Source organism: Dipodomys spectabilis, unplaced genomic scaffold, assembly GCF_019054845.1.
Source record: "Dipodomys spectabilis isolate Male_0828 unplaced genomic scaffold, ASM1905484v1 ptg000288l, whole genome shotgun sequence".
NCBI classification, from domain to species: Eukaryota; Metazoa; Chordata; class Mammalia; order Rodentia; family Heteromyidae; genus Dipodomys; species Dipodomys spectabilis.
This window is the reverse complement of record NW_024870965.1, coordinates 778,938-794,734: the sequence shown is the minus strand read 5'-3', so window position 1 is coordinate 794,734 and position 15,797 is coordinate 778,938. Positions and strand designations below refer to the sequence as shown.

The 15,797-nt window shown below is 54.6% G+C and overlaps 1 protein-coding gene across 1 annotated transcript in view; it reads right to left on the bottom strand.

Annotated features, from left to right (window-relative positions):
- Positions 1-1,020: 1,020 nt before the first annotated feature.
- The window catches only part of Cacna1s (calcium voltage-gated channel subunit alpha1 S), a 66,383-nt gene continuing 51,606 nt past the window's right edge, over positions 1,021-15,797 (bottom strand). The window contains exons 29-44 of the mRNA XM_042701159.1: positions 14,537-14,593; positions 13,342-13,470; positions 13,173-13,238; positions 12,643-12,734; positions 12,007-12,166; positions 10,536-10,663; positions 8,989-9,085; positions 7,793-7,895; positions 7,237-7,338; positions 5,509-5,633; positions 4,807-4,935; positions 3,992-4,242; positions 2,784-2,869; positions 2,026-2,117; positions 1,387-1,524; positions 1,021-1,272 (exon numbers count right to left, since the gene is read on the bottom strand). Of these exons, the coding sequence (XP_042557093.1) occupies positions 1,021-1,272; positions 1,387-1,524; positions 2,026-2,117; positions 2,784-2,869; positions 3,992-4,242; positions 4,807-4,935; positions 5,509-5,633; positions 7,237-7,338; positions 7,793-7,895; positions 8,989-9,085; positions 10,536-10,663; positions 12,007-12,166; positions 12,643-12,734; positions 13,173-13,238; positions 13,342-13,470; positions 14,537-14,593 (2,007 nt within the window). The remainder of the gene's footprint in view (positions 1,273-1,386; positions 1,525-2,025; positions 2,118-2,783; positions 2,870-3,991; positions 4,243-4,806; positions 4,936-5,508; positions 5,634-7,236; positions 7,339-7,792; positions 7,896-8,988; positions 9,086-10,535; positions 10,664-12,006; positions 12,167-12,642; positions 12,735-13,172; positions 13,239-13,341; positions 13,471-14,536; positions 14,594-15,797) is intronic.

Genomic DNA, 15,797 nt, shown 5'->3' with positions numbered 1-15,797 from the left:
AGTAAAGACAGTATGGCTGCAGGGTCTAGAATACACTACATGCAGACAGAAGGAGCCAGTAGAGGGGCGGGGGTGGACGGGAAGGGGATGTGGCTGATGGCTAGGCTGGGTTTTTTCTGCTGGGTTCAGAAGGAAAGGAGGAGATAGGTTCACCTCTGTCCTGGACCCCCATTTCTGTGCCTCTGTTTCCTTGTCTTGAACATGGATTCTCTACCAATCACAAGCTGGTGGTGCAAATAACATGGCTATTGTGTGAGGGTACTATGTGAATGTGTGTTCAGCCCCCTGGTTGGGGATGATACGTAGAGTGATCCTCAGGAGGCACTTGGGAAATAGTGGCCGCTGCCAGTCATCCGTTAGGGTGTGGCTAAGTGGAGCTAGGGAGCCTGCAGATCTGTGATAACCACAGCTGTAAAGCCAACTCACCAAGGCCTCAGGGCTGCGTTGGCCGTGGACTCCGTCCAAAGAGACCTGCTCCTAGCTTCAGGGAATGTTGGCTGTGGTATGGCCAGGCTGTGGTGCTGAGGCAAAGGCCACAGATCGTGCCTCCGTGGGCCTGATCCATGGACTTCCAGAAGGATCCCTCTATACAAGTCCTTCCCTTCTCATGAAGAAGAATAAATACAGGTGGACCTTTTGTTCTTTGGCTAGGCTTTAAAGATGGAGGAGGAAGAGGGGATGGAGAGAGGAAAAAAAAAAAAGACAAGCAGAGGCTAGGTATCACAGACTGGGAGAATTTAATGTCTGCTAATGGGAGCGGCCTTGTGACAGACGAACCATTTTTGAATGATGTTAGAAGTTGCGTCCAATCAGGCTTCTTGCTGGTTGAGGGGCGGGGCCTGTCCCGCCCCCTCTGTCCTCCCCTAGCTTTGGGAGGTGGTTCCTGACCACCTGTGCTCAGCTTTGCCTCTGGCTGCCCAGAGGGAGCGAAGGTGCTGTGAGGAGCAGGTCCTTCCCCATCCACTATGGCATCCTCCTGCCCCTTGGTCATGCCAGTCCTATGGCCGTTCTGAATAGACTTCACAGCCCAGGAGGAATGAGGGCCTTTTGGGAGCCCTGCTGTTGATTGAGGCTACCCAGAGAAGACCGGAGGCTCGGGCCTCCTCCAGCCCTGGCCGTGCCCTCCGGGGACTCCCGTCCTCTCAGTAGCTCTGTAGCTGCCACCTCCACTTCCTCTGGCTCCATCTGGCAGGCGTCTGCCAGGGCCTGGCCTGTTGCCCTGACGAAGGTGGCATCCGCTGCCAGGGAGTCCAGGCCTCCTCGAATCAGGGCCTGTGGGAGGAGAGGGGGCTGGGTGGGCTGCTGCTGGGGGCTGGCCTTCTGTGGCGTGTCATATGGCCACCCCCTCTCAATGCGGTTCTCCGCTCGGTCCCAGCCCCGCCTCACCTCTTGGATCAGCAGGGCTGTTGCTGGAGCTGGGCGCCCAAGGGTGCTGTCCTCAGGGCTCCTGCCGGGCGGGGTTTCCAGAGATGCTGCAGTGGGGCTCTTCCTCTCTTCACGCTTGGAAGGCTCTGCCCTGGGGTGCTATTCCAAATACACACAAGCAAAGACCCCAACAAGGAGCCTGGAACCCACAGGCTCGGCTCATCCCAAGTCCTCCAAGAGAGGCTCCACTGAGACCCACAAAAAGGAGAGGAGCAGCCGGGCGCCGGGGGCTCACGCTTACAATTCTAGCTACTCAGGGGGCCGAGATCTGACGATCACGGTTCAAAGCCAGCCCAGGCAGGAAAAAGTCTGTGAGACTCTTATCTCCAATGAGCTGCCAGAAAATTAGAAGTGGCGCTGTGGCTCAAGTGGTAGAGTGCTCACCTTGAGCTGAAGAGCTGAGAGACGGCGCCCAGGCCCAGAGTTCAAACCCCATGACCAAAAAAAAGAAAAAAATGGAGAGGAGCCAGGGACCCAGATGGTCTGTTCTGAATGGACAGCTTGCTGCTTGACCCGCCTCCTGCCTAGCCCCACTCCTAGCTTGGGCAGGGATGGAGGGCAGGGTCTGTATGATGTTGCCTCCAGCCTCCGCCCTGTTACCTGGCACGAGGCCGTAGGCGCCTGGCCTCTGGGCATTCCCCTTGAGATCAGCCGTCCTTCCGGCGTGTCCACTCGGGGTGTGCTCTGGGGTCCTGTGGCAAGGTGGGCAAGAATACGTGGTGTCGGTGACTCCTGCCCTGAGCCCCGAGTGGACTGTCTCACCTGCACAGCCACAGAAGGTGGCTTAGAGGGTGGGCCTGTGTTTAGGCCCCAGCCGGCGGCAGGCCAGCTAGAATCGCCCTGACTCTGCCAGGCTCTGTCCTTGTGGATTTGGGAGAGGGACTCAGGGTGAAGTCTTCAGCTAAATGGTTCTTCAGAGTGTCTGTATATATGCATGAAGGTAGGGGTGTGTGTGTGAGAGAGAGGCAGACAGAGACAGAGAGGAAATGACTTCATCAGCCTCGGGTCCTAGCATCCTTGGGGCCAGCAGTCCAGGACCCAGGATCATGCACCGAAGGGCCCTGGAGTCCAGCTGCCCTATATCCAGTATGAGGACGTGGCCTCAGACTGGGCCCTGGAGGAGGAGACCTCCTGTGGGGTGAGATGAGTGTTCTGGCAAGCCTATGGAAGCCCTGGGAGAGGGCGGCCCGCTCCCAGCTCCTTGCTGGTGCCCCCGTTGGCAGAAGGAGGGTGCTGTACTCTGGGCCCAGCAATGGCTTGACGCCAGACTCTCAGGCTCCGAGGGAAGAGGGAGACCTCCCGGCCCCCTCCTTTAAGAGAAGGCTCAGCTTCTCAGTGCACAGAAGGGACCGACTGACCCAGGGCCCTGCGGGGTTGGCCGAAGGCTCCTCCTCTGGCTGCAGGCGTCTCCATCTCTCCAGGGAACTCCCTTTCGCAGCGGACACTGCAATGGAATCGAGGCTGGTAAACCCGAGCATGCCATTGGCTCTCCACCATCCCATTCCCTCTGTGGCCCCCTCACCCCTCGCTCCTTCTGGGGCTGGTATAGAGGCCTTGAGTGCAGGGCCGAGGCTCCCAGCTCTTTGCCTAGCCAGCCCTGGATCTGGAGGAATAAGCCAAACACATGGCCGTCTCTACTTCTGCTCAATGCTCCTTCTTCTCTTTCCAAATCTCACGGCCCTCAAGACCCTGGTTCTCATTAGGGAGCTTTAAAAATCAGCAGCAGTTGTGTCCCATCCCCAGACACCGGGGTTTCTGACAGTTCTTAGATGCTTCTAGTATGTAGCCGAAGCTCAGTTCTGAGAGGTGATATTGATCTCCTCTCCTCTCAGGGCATCTAATCTTGTCAATTATTTGCTCATAGTCATCACACAATAGCTCCCAAATAACCCTCTTCTCTGTGTAGCACCCTGGTAATGCAAGGACACATGGCGGTATTAAGCCTTCTAGTTGGCTTTGAATGGCCCCTCTGGCTGGAGTGGGGTGTAGGCAGCCTGCCCCTCGGTAGTAGCTACTCAAGGGGCTTCTGTCTCATTCTGCCCTAGCTGGCCTCCTGTCTTAGAAGAGCAGCTCAGCTTGGAGCCCACCCCTAGGATATAGCGACTCCTCCCTCATCCTGCTGCTTTTCATGACACTTAGACAATCACAGATTATATTTAGCCTACAGCCTGGAGTTGGTGAGATCTCCTTGGAACCGAAATCCAGTGACTGAACCTTTATGTTCTGTAGTGTGAATGGCTGCTGCAGACCCTCTCCTCTTAACCTGCAATATGCCTGGTACATCTCAGCTCCTAGGTCTCCTGTGGACCGGGGAATTAAAAGACCCACTTAGCATGAGGCCAATGCTGAAAGGAGGCTGCCCCCTACTGGCCAATAGTGGCTCTGCACACAAGCCTGCCTCCTAAGATGCAGAATGCTCCCCAAGGACACAAAGGCAAACAAAGGCCAGCTTGTAAATTTCAGGATGCCTCCTATCCATGTAGCCAGGAGCCTGCTAAGCTAACCCCATCAAATCCTATCCAATCGCCCTCACCCCCATCCAAAGCCAGAAGTTGCCACTAAGTACCTGGAAAACAGCTGGTTGTTGCTATGGTTGCTGTTGCCATAGGCAACATTGGCATTGGCATTGTTGGTATTGGCACCAGCAAGAGGGTGGGTTCTTGGATCATGAGGGAAGTCTTCCAAGAAGACAGGTGACTCTAGCTCCTCCATCTCTATCTCCGCAAACTGAAGGGGTCTTTGGTTGGCCATGACCGGAGGCAGGGAGTTGGTCCTTTCCATGAAGTTGTCCACTTGGCCAAAGAGACCTCCAGTCCTCTAGAGGCAAGGAGGCCAGGGCTGTCACTTGGGTGATGGTGGGGGGACAGGGGATGGGATTGGAGGTAAAGCTCTAAGGCCAGAAGAGAGGAGAATCCCCTTCCTCCCTCAGCCAACTCTCCACTGGATGGCTTAGATGGGACATGTACAGGAGACACGCACATTCAGATAGGAAAAGATGTTTCAGTGGAGAAAGCACTGAATTGAGATTCTTCAGAACCGGTTCTAGAAATTTTCCCTAACCATGTCACACAGGGCATCACATATCTTCTCTTTGGACCACCATATCCTCATGGATAACACAGAAGGGTTTAAAGAGAGCATCCTCCAGCTCAAAAACGTAGGAAGCATTCATTAGCAGAGGCAGGTCTCTGGGTATGGACCTTGGACGAGTGTTTGGGTATGGCAGGAAGGGGCGTGTTCTGACTGACGCTCGGGTGGGCTGGTCACGGCAGATGGTGAGGTGGGGAGGGCGGGTGCCTCTCCGTGTGGCGGGGCTCTTGGCCCTCCACTGTTGCCGCTCCCGTGTCTAGGTCACCAAGAGAGGTCATGGCCCTCGCTCACCCGGAATATTCCCTCCTCCATAGCGGCTTCCACGGCAGCCCTCTCCAGCTCCTCCTCCGCGGTCAGGTCTCCTGAGATGGTGCGGTGGATCTCGGGGGCTGCCTCTTCCTCTATGGTCCGCAGTCCAGCCTGGGAAATGGCCAAGTGACCTGCTCATGCCTCGGTCCAGGAGTGGAGGCTGGAGCTGCTGGTCCACTCGGGTCTAATCCCCTCTTCTGTGGCTTTCCTGAAGCCTGCTCTTCCTTCTGCCCCATCTGTGTCACGGGGTTCTGTGGGGTCAGTTCCCAGCCCTGCTCCAGTCTTTCTAACCTTTTATTTTTCTTGTTAGTGCCAGTCCTGAGGCTTGAACTCAGGGCCTATGTATGGTCCCTGAGCTTCTTTTGCTTAAGGCTAGTGCTCTACCACTGGAACCACAGCTCTACTTCTGGCTTTTTTAGTAGTTTATGTTAGATAAGAGTCTCACAGACTTGCCTGCTTGGGCTGGCTTTGAACCATGATCCTCAGATCTCATCCTCCTGAGTAGCAACCCTCTGTTCCTTTGTCTGGCGACCTCCTGCTTCTCCTTTCCTTGTGGACCATCCCAAATTGTCATCTCATTTCCTTCTTCTCTAACTCCTTCCCTCCCTCTGCCTCCGCAAGAAGATCTAGCTCTTGAAGCCATGGATCAGCAGGGCTCTGTGTGTGTGTGTGTGTGGGGCTTACCTGAATTTGTACAGTGTCCTTCTTGGGCCGATAGCCATAATATTCCTCCTGGCGCTTCATGAACTTCCGAAAGTGTTCCTGGATGAGGAAGGTAGCATAGAACTTCCCCACGGTGACCTCGTCATCTGCAGAGGAGTCAGGGAAGGAGGTCCTGACTTCAGAGGGAGCTGACACGAGTCCAAAGCCCTCCCTTGCCTTGCGGGCTGTGTCAGTGGGCACTTCCTGCCCCGAGGCCTGAGGCTGCCTGTAGCTAAGGTATTTACAGAGCTCTTGGATTAGTCTCAGGTTCTTGTAGGACTACTTGTGAGACCACATAGATAGACAGATGAAGTGGATAGGGAAATTAAAAATAATTAAACATATGCAAAAGGTCAGATTCCAGAGTTAACACAGATCCAGGAAATTAACACTGACATGACTAGCTGTTTTCCCATTAGCCTCCCTTCTCCTTCTAGATATTATAAGACTAAGGATGCAAAATTAAGAGTCAATCTGCCTTCTTATTTTGGAAGATAAGAAGCTATAAACTCTTTTTTTTTGTTTGTTTTTGTTTTTAGTGCTGGTCTTGGGATTTGAACCTAGGGCCTAGGTTCTATTCCTGAGCTTGTTCACACCAGGCTTTGCTGGGAGCAGCCAGCAGTGGGCCAGGCTAGTGCTATACCATTTGATCCACAGATCCACTTCCAGCTCTCCACCTTTGCCCCCCGCCCCCATCTTGGAGCTTGAACTCAGGGGACCTGAGTTCTGTCTCTGAGCTTAATAGGTTCAAGGCTAGCACTCTACCATTTGAGCCACAGTGCCACTTCTTAGTAGTGTATTGGAGATATGAGTCTCGCAAACTTCCTGGGCTGTTTTTAAACTACAGTCCTCAGATCTCAGCCTCCTGAGTTGCTAGGATTACAGGCGTGAGCCACCGGCACCTGGCTCCAGCTTTGTGTGTGTGTGTGTGTGTGTGTTGTTATTTGGAAATAAAATTCTCCTGGACTTTCCTGCCAGGGTTGGCTTTCAACCATGATCCTCAGTTCTCAGCCTCCTGAATAGCTGGGATTACAGGTGTGAGTCCACTGGTGCCCAGCAGAAAGCTATAAACTCTTAAGGGGCTTGTTAGACAAATAGGAAGAAGTCTCCATGTTTTGGCTAACCCATCCTAAGGCCTTTGTCTCAATGGATACTCAACAGAATGGTTAGGGAATGCTAGACCATAAGTAGTTTCCAGCTCATTAATATAAAGATTTGATCTTCTGTCTTTGTTGTTGTTGTCCATGGGGCTTGAACTCAGGGCCTGGGCACTGTCTCTAAGCTCTTTTGCCCAAGTGCTCTACAGCTTTGAGCCACAGCACCACTTCAGTTTTATGATGGTTAATTGGAGATAAGAGTCTTACGGGCTTTCTTGCCCAGGCTGGCTTTGAACTGCAATTCTCAGATCCCAGTCTCCTGAGTAGCTAGGATTATAGGCATGAGCTACCAGCTAAAATCTGATTCTTTTGACTCTCATGTGCATGTCAAACAAGAGATATTTCTTCTTCCTCTGCCCTTTTCTCCCAATCTTATTGTGTTTTACTAAATTGTTGCTTAACCTCGACCTTGTGAGACTCTCCTTTTTGTAAGGTCCCTTGAGAAACTATTCATGGTGGGTCTGAAGTTCCTGTCGATGGGACAGTCAGGAAGCTTCCTTCAGCGTCTTGTTGACGCTGCTTCCCCTTTCTGCTCTCCCCAAGCCACACCCACCTCCGATGGGAGGGATGACCTGGTCCAGGAGCTTCATGCTGGTCCTCTTCCAGATCTTCTTGATGATGGCTCTCAGCTCCTCATTGGCCTGCTCAAAGTTACCTGTGGCCGGGGAGAGGTAAGAGTGGCCCCTAGACCATGCAGGCCCACGCTCATTCCTTCCCTACTCCTGTTATGTCTGCCTTCCCAGTAGGTGAGGATCTATAGCTTTAGGGAAATCAAGGGTGGGCTCCCACAGCCTGCCCAACACTACTGAGCTCTACCTCTGCCCCCGCTCAGAGCCAACCCCAGGGGACCCCACTCCTGTGCTGGCTTAGGTGACCCTCTGGCCCCCAGACACAGCTATGGAGTGTGGGAACGGGTCCTCAGCAGACTCGCCCTGCTGAGAGAATTCCCCAGCTTCCTCTGAGCCCCAAGGGGCCGGGGGCCACGGTCTGGGCTCCTCTGCTTCTTCCTGTGGCTCCTGATCCCAAGCTTCTGCTTTGAGAGTCTAGCAGAATCCATGTCAGGAAGCGTCCTCTGAGGGAGGAGAGGGGCGCCGCGGGAGAGCTCTCACCTTCCGTCTTGATCTTGAGGGCCGTGCGCACCAGGGCGAAGAGCGTGGCGTTGAAGGTGACCGTGCCATCGCTGTTCATGGGCATGTTCATACCCACCAGGCGCTGCGCGGGGACAGGCAGCCGCTGAGACCCTGCCAAGCTGGGCAGGTCACCCTCACGGCTCTGTGGCCTGGGAGGGACTGGGGTCTGAGGGCCGGGGTATAGGCCCACTGGGACTCCCTTCTACGAGCGGATGGAACCATCCTGGGGGCAACATCAGCAAGACTCGTGCCCATCAGACAGCGACCGTGGCTTGGATGTGGAATGTCCCCAAGGCCTCTGTGCTTATAAAAGCTCAGCTCCCTGGGGGAAACTATAAGAGGTGGAGGGTCCTCAGGGGCCATGCGCTAGTGGAGCTGTGGGACCCAGGGTCCATCCTCCTTTGGTCTCAGCTGTGATACGTGCTGCTTTGCTCTGCCATGAGCAGATGATTTTAGGCCCAGAGGCCTATAATCCACAATTTTTTTTTTTTGGGTCCAGACGTGGGGCCTGAACTCTGGGCCTGGGCGCTGTCCCTCAGCTCTTCAGCTCAAGGCTAGTACTCTACCAATTGAGCCACAGCGCCACTTCCGGCTTTTTTCTTTTTGCTTATGTGGTGCTGAGGAATCGAACCCAGGGCCTCAGGCATGCAAGGCAAGCGCTCTATCACTGAGCCAACTTCCCAGCCCCTAGAGGCCTATAATCAATGGGGCTTTGATCATGAACTGGAGCCCCCCTTAGCTGTGAGCAAAAGACACCTTTGCTCTTTGTTTTTTTTTTTTTTTTTTGGTCAGTCGTGGGGTTTGAACTCTGGGCCTGGGCGCTGTCCCTCAACTCTTCAGCTCAAGGTGAGTGCTCTACCACTTGAGCCACAGTCCACTTTCAGTTTTCTGATGGTTCATTGGAGATAAGAGTCTCACAGACTTTCCTGCCCAGGCTGGCTTTGAACCGTGATCCTCAGATGTCAGCCTCCTGAGTAGCTGGGATGACAGGCGTGAGCCACCAGCACCCAGCTACCTTTGCTCTTTCTAAGGTGATTAACTCAGCTATTTGTTACAGTGATGGAAGCTGAGATCACTGTCCTCCTCGACTCACTCTGCCAGCTGCCCTGCCTTGTGGACATGGGCCTCTTCCTCTCCCAGGAAGCCACCCCTGCCTGGCAGCCTGCTCCGGTTACCTTGCACGCTACGCGGTGTGGGCAGAACTTCCCAAAGCCTAGAGGGGGCTGGATCCTCCTCAGCAGCGTCACGACGTCCAGGTGCTTTATCCTACCCCTGCGGATGACATGGGCACTCGTACGCCCAGGGCCCCACCCACCAGCTTCCTCCTGGTCAGACAGGGGCGGGAGGGAAGGGGCCAGGCACAGGGGGGACTTCCTCATCTGCCAACTTTGCTGAGGATGAGGGAGCCTAGCATCCTCTTGGGATTGAACTCAAGGTGTGGGCGCTGTCCCTGAGCTGCTTTTGCTCAAGGCTAGTGCTCTACCGCGTGAGCCACAGTACCACTTCTGGCTATTTTAGTAGTTTATTGGAAGTAAGAGTCTCACAGAGTTTTCAGCCCAGGCTGGCTTCAAACCACAATCCTCAGATCTCAGCCTCCTGAGTAGCTGGGGTTACAGGTGTGAGCCACTAGCATCCTAGCCCTAGCATCCTTTTAAAAGAAAAGATGAGGATTGGTGGCACTTGGTCCACTAGCAGGAGTGATGCTCTGTTTTAGATAATGACTCTCTTTTTAGGGGATGTCCTCTTGGGTAGGGGATCTCCAAGTGTAAACCTGTACCTCATTTTCCCTATGCTAATCCCTTTAGGTTTTGGGCAAACCAGCACAGGCTGTATTAATAGAAGTAGAGTGTGTGGATCAAGGGTGTGTGTGTGTGTGTGTGTGTGTGTGTGTGTGTGTGTGTGTGTGTGTGTGTGTGTGTGTGTGTGTGTGTGTGTGTGTGTGTGTGTGTGTGTGTGTGTGTGTATGTGTGTGTGTGTGTGGTTCCATTTCCAAGGACTGCTTGGGAGCTAGAAACCATGTTTTCATTGCAACTATGCCCCTACAAAAGCAGCATAAATCAGAGCAGTCAGGAAAGCCAGATGAGTCAAGTACCTTAGCAAGCATGCATCGCCTTGAGAAAAATCATGTTGGAAGGACCTAAGTATGGGCCTGCTTTCTCTGGGCTGGCTGTAAAGGAGACTCAGGGGTTCCTGTCTGTGGCAGGGGGCTGGTGTAGGCCTTGTTGGAGGGCTGGTTTCCATCCCCCTAACACACATGCATCAAAGCCAAGCTGCTCCAGCACACCTCTGGACAGACCTGCCTTGAATCTTGGTGCCATCTCTTCCCTGACTGTGTTAAATCAGGGTAAGCACAACGAATCTCTCTGAATCTCATTTCCCTTGCAGGTGAAACTCAAATGATCAGGAAGTCTGGGTCATGGGCTGTGGTGAGAATTAAATGGGCCTGACACAGCACCTGGAAACATGGATTCTGACCCCTTTATGTATGGGACTCTGCATTTTAACCGAGTTCAGTCCTCAGCAGCAGAATACACTGGCACAGCCAGGCCTGGAGTGCCTGGTGAGGGGCTGAGTTCCCATGGTCAAGCAGAGGCTAGATGACCTAGGAAGTCCAGCATCTCTCCACCGTGGGAGGCTGGAGGCCTTTTCCAGCTTATGCCCTAGCAATGGGTGGATGAAAGGAGAAGAGAGTGAGCCCCCAGGGGACCCTGACTGGACTCACTTAGCCTCTGGGTCGTACTCAGCCCAGATGGCCTTGAACTCATCCAGATGATGCGGACCCAGGATGGACCAGTCGCGTGTGAGATAGTCAAAGTTGTCCATGATGACAGCCACAAAGAGGTTGATGATCTGCAAGAAGACCGTTGGTTCCAGGAAAGGCAGCTGATGTGAGGATCGGGGGGCGCCAGGAGGTGTCCACAGGGTATGTGGCCACAGTACCTCTTGTCTAGGCCCTCCTGCTCTACCCACACTCCCCAGGAGGCCGGGCTGGCCCTGCCTCTGCTCCTGCAGCACAGCGGCACCGCCAGCTTCTCTCAACCCAGCTGGAGCATTCTGTGTCAGCCTCTCCCGTCTCAGCTGGCTGCCCCCACCCAGGGAGGTGCTCTGCTCTCCTCGGGGCCCGGCCCAAGTCCCTCTCATGATTTCTGTCTATTCTGAGGACCCTTAGGAATGGTCAGGCTTGTCCACTCATGGGCTCTCCTTGCCCCGTGAGCTCAGCCAGGGTCAGGACTAGGCCTTATGCATGATTTTGGCCTCTGAGCAGAGTCCAGAGCTAGGCACATCCAGGCCATCAAAGGTTTTAAACAACTATAGGAAAGAAAACACTAGGCCTTTCTATGGACAGCCTCACAACTGATACTGCTCAGCTTCTAATCCTTTTTCTTATTCTCTTTCTTTTTCCTTTCTTCCTTTCCTCCTTCCTTTTCTCTCCTCTCCCTCTTTCTCTCCCTCCTTCCCACCTTCCCTCCTTCCCTCTTCCCTTCTTCCTTCCTTCCTTCCTTCCTTCCTCTCCTCTTTCCTTCCTTCCCTCCTTCCCTCCTTTCTTCCTTCCCTCCTTTCCTCTCTTTTCTCTTCATTCCATTTCTCCTCCTCAGTACTAGGGATTGAATTCAGGCCTCATGCTACCACTGAGCCATGAGCCCGCAAACCTTTTGCTTTCCAGATAGAGTCTTGTGCTTTAGCCTGGGCCAGCCTCAGACTGTGACTTTCCTACCTCTGGATGGAGCTGGGTTAAGAGAATAGTAGGCATGCATCATTGTTTCTGGGTTAACCCCGACTGGGAAGCCCAGTTTGCAGAGTTTCAATCCACAAAGTAGGGTAACTTTCTCATCCAAGAAGTAGATAGGGATAAATGTCTTTATAGGGAGTCCCTACCTATTTAAGACATGGCCTCTTTAAATTCCTCTTGATGTCTAATTGCTAACACATAAAAGCACATCCATGCACACATATGTAATGAGTATAATATACATGGTATACATACTACATATGCAGTAAGAACTGTCTGTAATCTCTTTGGGGCAAGAGAAAGGGCTCACAAACCAAGATATCCAAGATGAGAGGAACAAGGGACAATCAGGCCAGACCTCGACTGGGTCCCTGGGGGGACACAGCTGTCCAGAGCTCTGGCAGGCCCCACCCCTCCGTTCCTCGGTCCCCCCTTCCCCCCCCCCCCCCCGCTGGCATCTCACCAGGAAGGCGCAGAGCATGTAGAAGCTGATGAAGTAATAGTAGGCGAAGTTGGTGCCGCACGTGTACTCTTCCCCGGGGGCGTAGTCTGACTCTGGGTCACACAGCTTCCCGTAGCTGCAGGCCAGCAGGATCTCCTGCCACGCCTCACCTGTGGCACACCTGGAGGAGAGAAGAGAGCTCCTGTTGGCCTGCACCCCCTGCCCGGTGATCAGGAGCTAGCAGCCTGGTGGGACGGCAAAGGAGCAGACTGGGGGCCAGATGCCCAGGGCACAAAGCCTGCAAACTTCCGCACTGGGCGGTCCTCATGGCTGCCCTCTGCTCCTCCCTCCTACAGTGCTAATGAACAGCGCAGCTCCACCTCAGGTCGTCCAGGAGCGGGCACTGCTGGGGCAGTGGGAAGGCCAGGGCCCTCCGGGGCTGGCTGCTGGATGGAGGAACAGGTAGCACTCGAGGAGGGGCTCAGTGCTAAACAACAATGCAAGACCTTCCAGAGGGCGACGGCTGGGCCATTAATCCAAGCAAGAGCCTTCGGGGCGCAGGGCAGATGCGGGGCTTAGCTCTGTCTCCAGTGCAGATTGGGACAGAGCACGGGGGCCAAGGCTGGGGGGGCAGTGGGCGGGGCGGGAGGACTCTGCCTGAAGAGCAGCAGCACGGCCTGTGGAAAGGTCTGGAAGTTGTTGTTCCGGTTTATTTGGGTCCCATCCACCATGGCGATCTTTCCAAACATCTGTGAAGCACAGAGATCTGTTGGTACAGGCAGCTCCCTCCTTGACCTTTTATCCAAACCAAACCAGGGGCGTTTGGTTTTCTAGATCGTGTCACATTCTTCCTGTCAAAGCACAGGAAAGTTGGGCCAGTTCGTCCCATTGGAGAAAGAGGGCCTAGGACGTCACGGCGTGGGCAGGACTCAGGGTGAGGTCCCAGCCAGATCTGGCCATTGCTGTTCATCACCTGCCAGGGGCCACATCCTGGCCCTGACACCACAGCATCTGGCTACAGAGCCCAAGCGACCTTGCTGAGCCTGGCTACTGCCCCCTGGGCCACTGGGATATGGGGCGTGGGGGGGGCAGAGAAGATGCAGGGTCCCATCCCCGTGCTGGTAACGGTTTCCTGGGCCCAAGATGCCCATCTCACTGGACTGGGGCCACCCTGGGCTTGTCCTCACCTGCATGCCAATGACTGCGTAGATGAAGAAGAGCATGACGATGAGCAGGGCCACGTATGGCAGAGCCTGCGGGAGGGGTGGGGGGGAGTGTGAGCCACAGGCCCCACCCCTGCCCCGCAGCCCACCCCGCTCCCTGCACCAGGGCAGGGCAGTTCCCGGCTCTCCACACCTGGAAGGACTTGATGAATGTCCACACCAGGTTGTGCACTCCCTCTGCCCGGCTCAGCAGCTTGATCAGCCTCATGACACGGAACAGGCGGAAGAAGGCGCTGGAGATACGGGCGCTCTCATCCGGGTCCTGCGGGGGGGGGGGGGGGCAGCAGCCCAGAGGTCAGTCTAGGGGTGGCGCCTCAGGAGGGGGCAGGGAGGGGCCGGAGGTGCAGTGGGTGAGTGTCAGGGAGGTGTGCACGGCAGGGGGAGGCCCAGCCCCTCCCTCAGGGCCCATCTGGGCCCCGGGGATCTGGGACTGGTCAGCTAGCAGCAGGTGGACAAGCTGTGCTGAGAGTAGCCAACAGCAGGGCTTCAGCCAGACCACTGCCAGCTCTCTGGGGCCTCGTGTCCCCTTTCAAGCTGCCACTGAGCTAAGTACGCTGGTGGCCATCCTGTGCCCCCATTTCTAGAACATTCCAATGCAAAGATGCCCCCAAAGCCTATCTGACCTGTTGTCCTAACTTCTAGGGGACTCTCAAGTATCCACTTAGGCAAGCTCTAGCCCCGTGCCAGATTTCTTTTCTGTCTTCTTTTTTTTAGGTCAGTCGTGGGGCTTGAACTCAGGGCCTGGGCGCTGTCCCTAAGCTCTTTTGCTCAAGGCTGGTGCTCTACCACTTTGAGCCACAGTGCCACTGCCTGTTTCTGGTGAGTCATTGGAGATAAAAGCCTCATAGACTCTCTTGCCCAGGCTGGCTTCCAACCGAGATCCTCAGATCTCAGCCTCCCAAGTAGCTAGGATGACAGGTGTAAACTATGGGCGTGGGCTGTGCCTACTTTCTTCAACACAGACAATTGGGGCAGCGAGAGGCCTCTTTGGCCGGTTCCCTGTGTCTCCCATTCCCCCCCAGGCTTTGTGCCCGATGAGCTGCCACTAAAGCTCTGTGGCAGTGCATGCCTCTTGGGGCTGTGTTCCCCTGCTGGGTTAGACCCTCACCCTGCTCCCTAGGGGTCTAAGGAGGCCACTGCATCCATGCACATTCTACCACAGAGCCCCCACCTCCCCCAGCCCAGGCCCTAGTGGACCCACTCCCTGGAGAAGGGAGCCCGGAAATGCTTGGCACCCCATGCCATGCATGCAGCCAGCTAGGGCATGCAAGCTGCAGGGCAGAGCTGGTCGGCCACGTGCTAGACGGGCTCATGCAGCCTGGAATTACAACGTTCCCGCAGCCTCCACCCAGGCAATACAGTCCCCCGCTGGAGGCCAGGAAAGTCTGTGGAGAGAAAGAGACGAGGGGAGGGGAGGAACAGGAAAGAGGAGGGACACATGGGAGGGAGGTGAAGAGAGGTGTCAGAAAAGACAGACACATGGGAGAGTTACAGGGAGAACAAGATGGGAGGCAGGAGATGAAGCCCCCTCCCCCTCTCCTATGGTTGCAATCAGGGGCCCAGGGTGGTGGGAAGGAAAGAGGAACAAGAGGCTGGGCGAGGATACAAGAAGGAGAGGGAAGACTGGACACAGGCAGGCCCTTTCTCAACTCTACAGCTGTAGGTACAGGGCTTAGGTTCTTCCTGGGCCTGGGTTATGGGATGCTGGGGACAACCTTGCCAAGGGCATTGTGGGAAATTCCTACATCGCTCTGTTTGCCCTGAAGCTGGGGTTGAAACCCTCGTGAAAGTTTGCAGCTTCCAGAGGGGTGGAGCTCCTCTGGGGGAGCCAATACCCCCAGCAGACTCCCCTCTGCCTAGGACTTGAGCCAGAATTACAGAGCATGCTCCAGTGGCCAGGCTCTTAAAGAGCAGGGGTTTGGGGGTGTGGAGACAACCACTTTTTTCCCCTCCAAGCTCCTCCCTTAGGCCACATTTCAGGAGGAGCCATTTCCCCGGAGCCCTGGGTCACAAGGAGTTGTTGAATTTCTGCAGAGTTTGAGGCTGGTCTGTACACTTGAGCTGATTTGCTTTGGACCACTGGCTGGCAGCCCTGGCTGTCAATGTCAGAACTACTTGGATTTTTTTTTTCTCTTAAAATATAGGCCTTTGTGGGAAGCCCATTCAGGCCATTGAAGTCCATTCTAAAGTCCATTCTAGCACCTGGGTTTGTGTGCCTTCTGGGTGATCTGATGGGCAGCCATGATGGTAACTGGGTTCTGGACTTGTATGGTGAGTACAAAGGCCACAGGCACAGGCAGCCAAGCAAATTCCATTCCAGTACCTCAGTTCCACTAGCCAGGTTTTACATGATCAGTAGACACCCATGCCTAGTAGCAATTGTATTGGAAGGATGCAGAATTATATCACTGCAATAGTTGATCTTTTCTGTTTGTGTGTCAGAAATGTGATTCGATTTCTTTTTTCAATATTCAGAATTGACCTCATCTAGAGAAGTGCTCTACTACTCAAGACCCGCACCCCTGGTTGTTTTTGTTTTGTTTTGCTTCTAATGTGTTTTCAAGATTGGGTCTCATGTTAACGGACCCA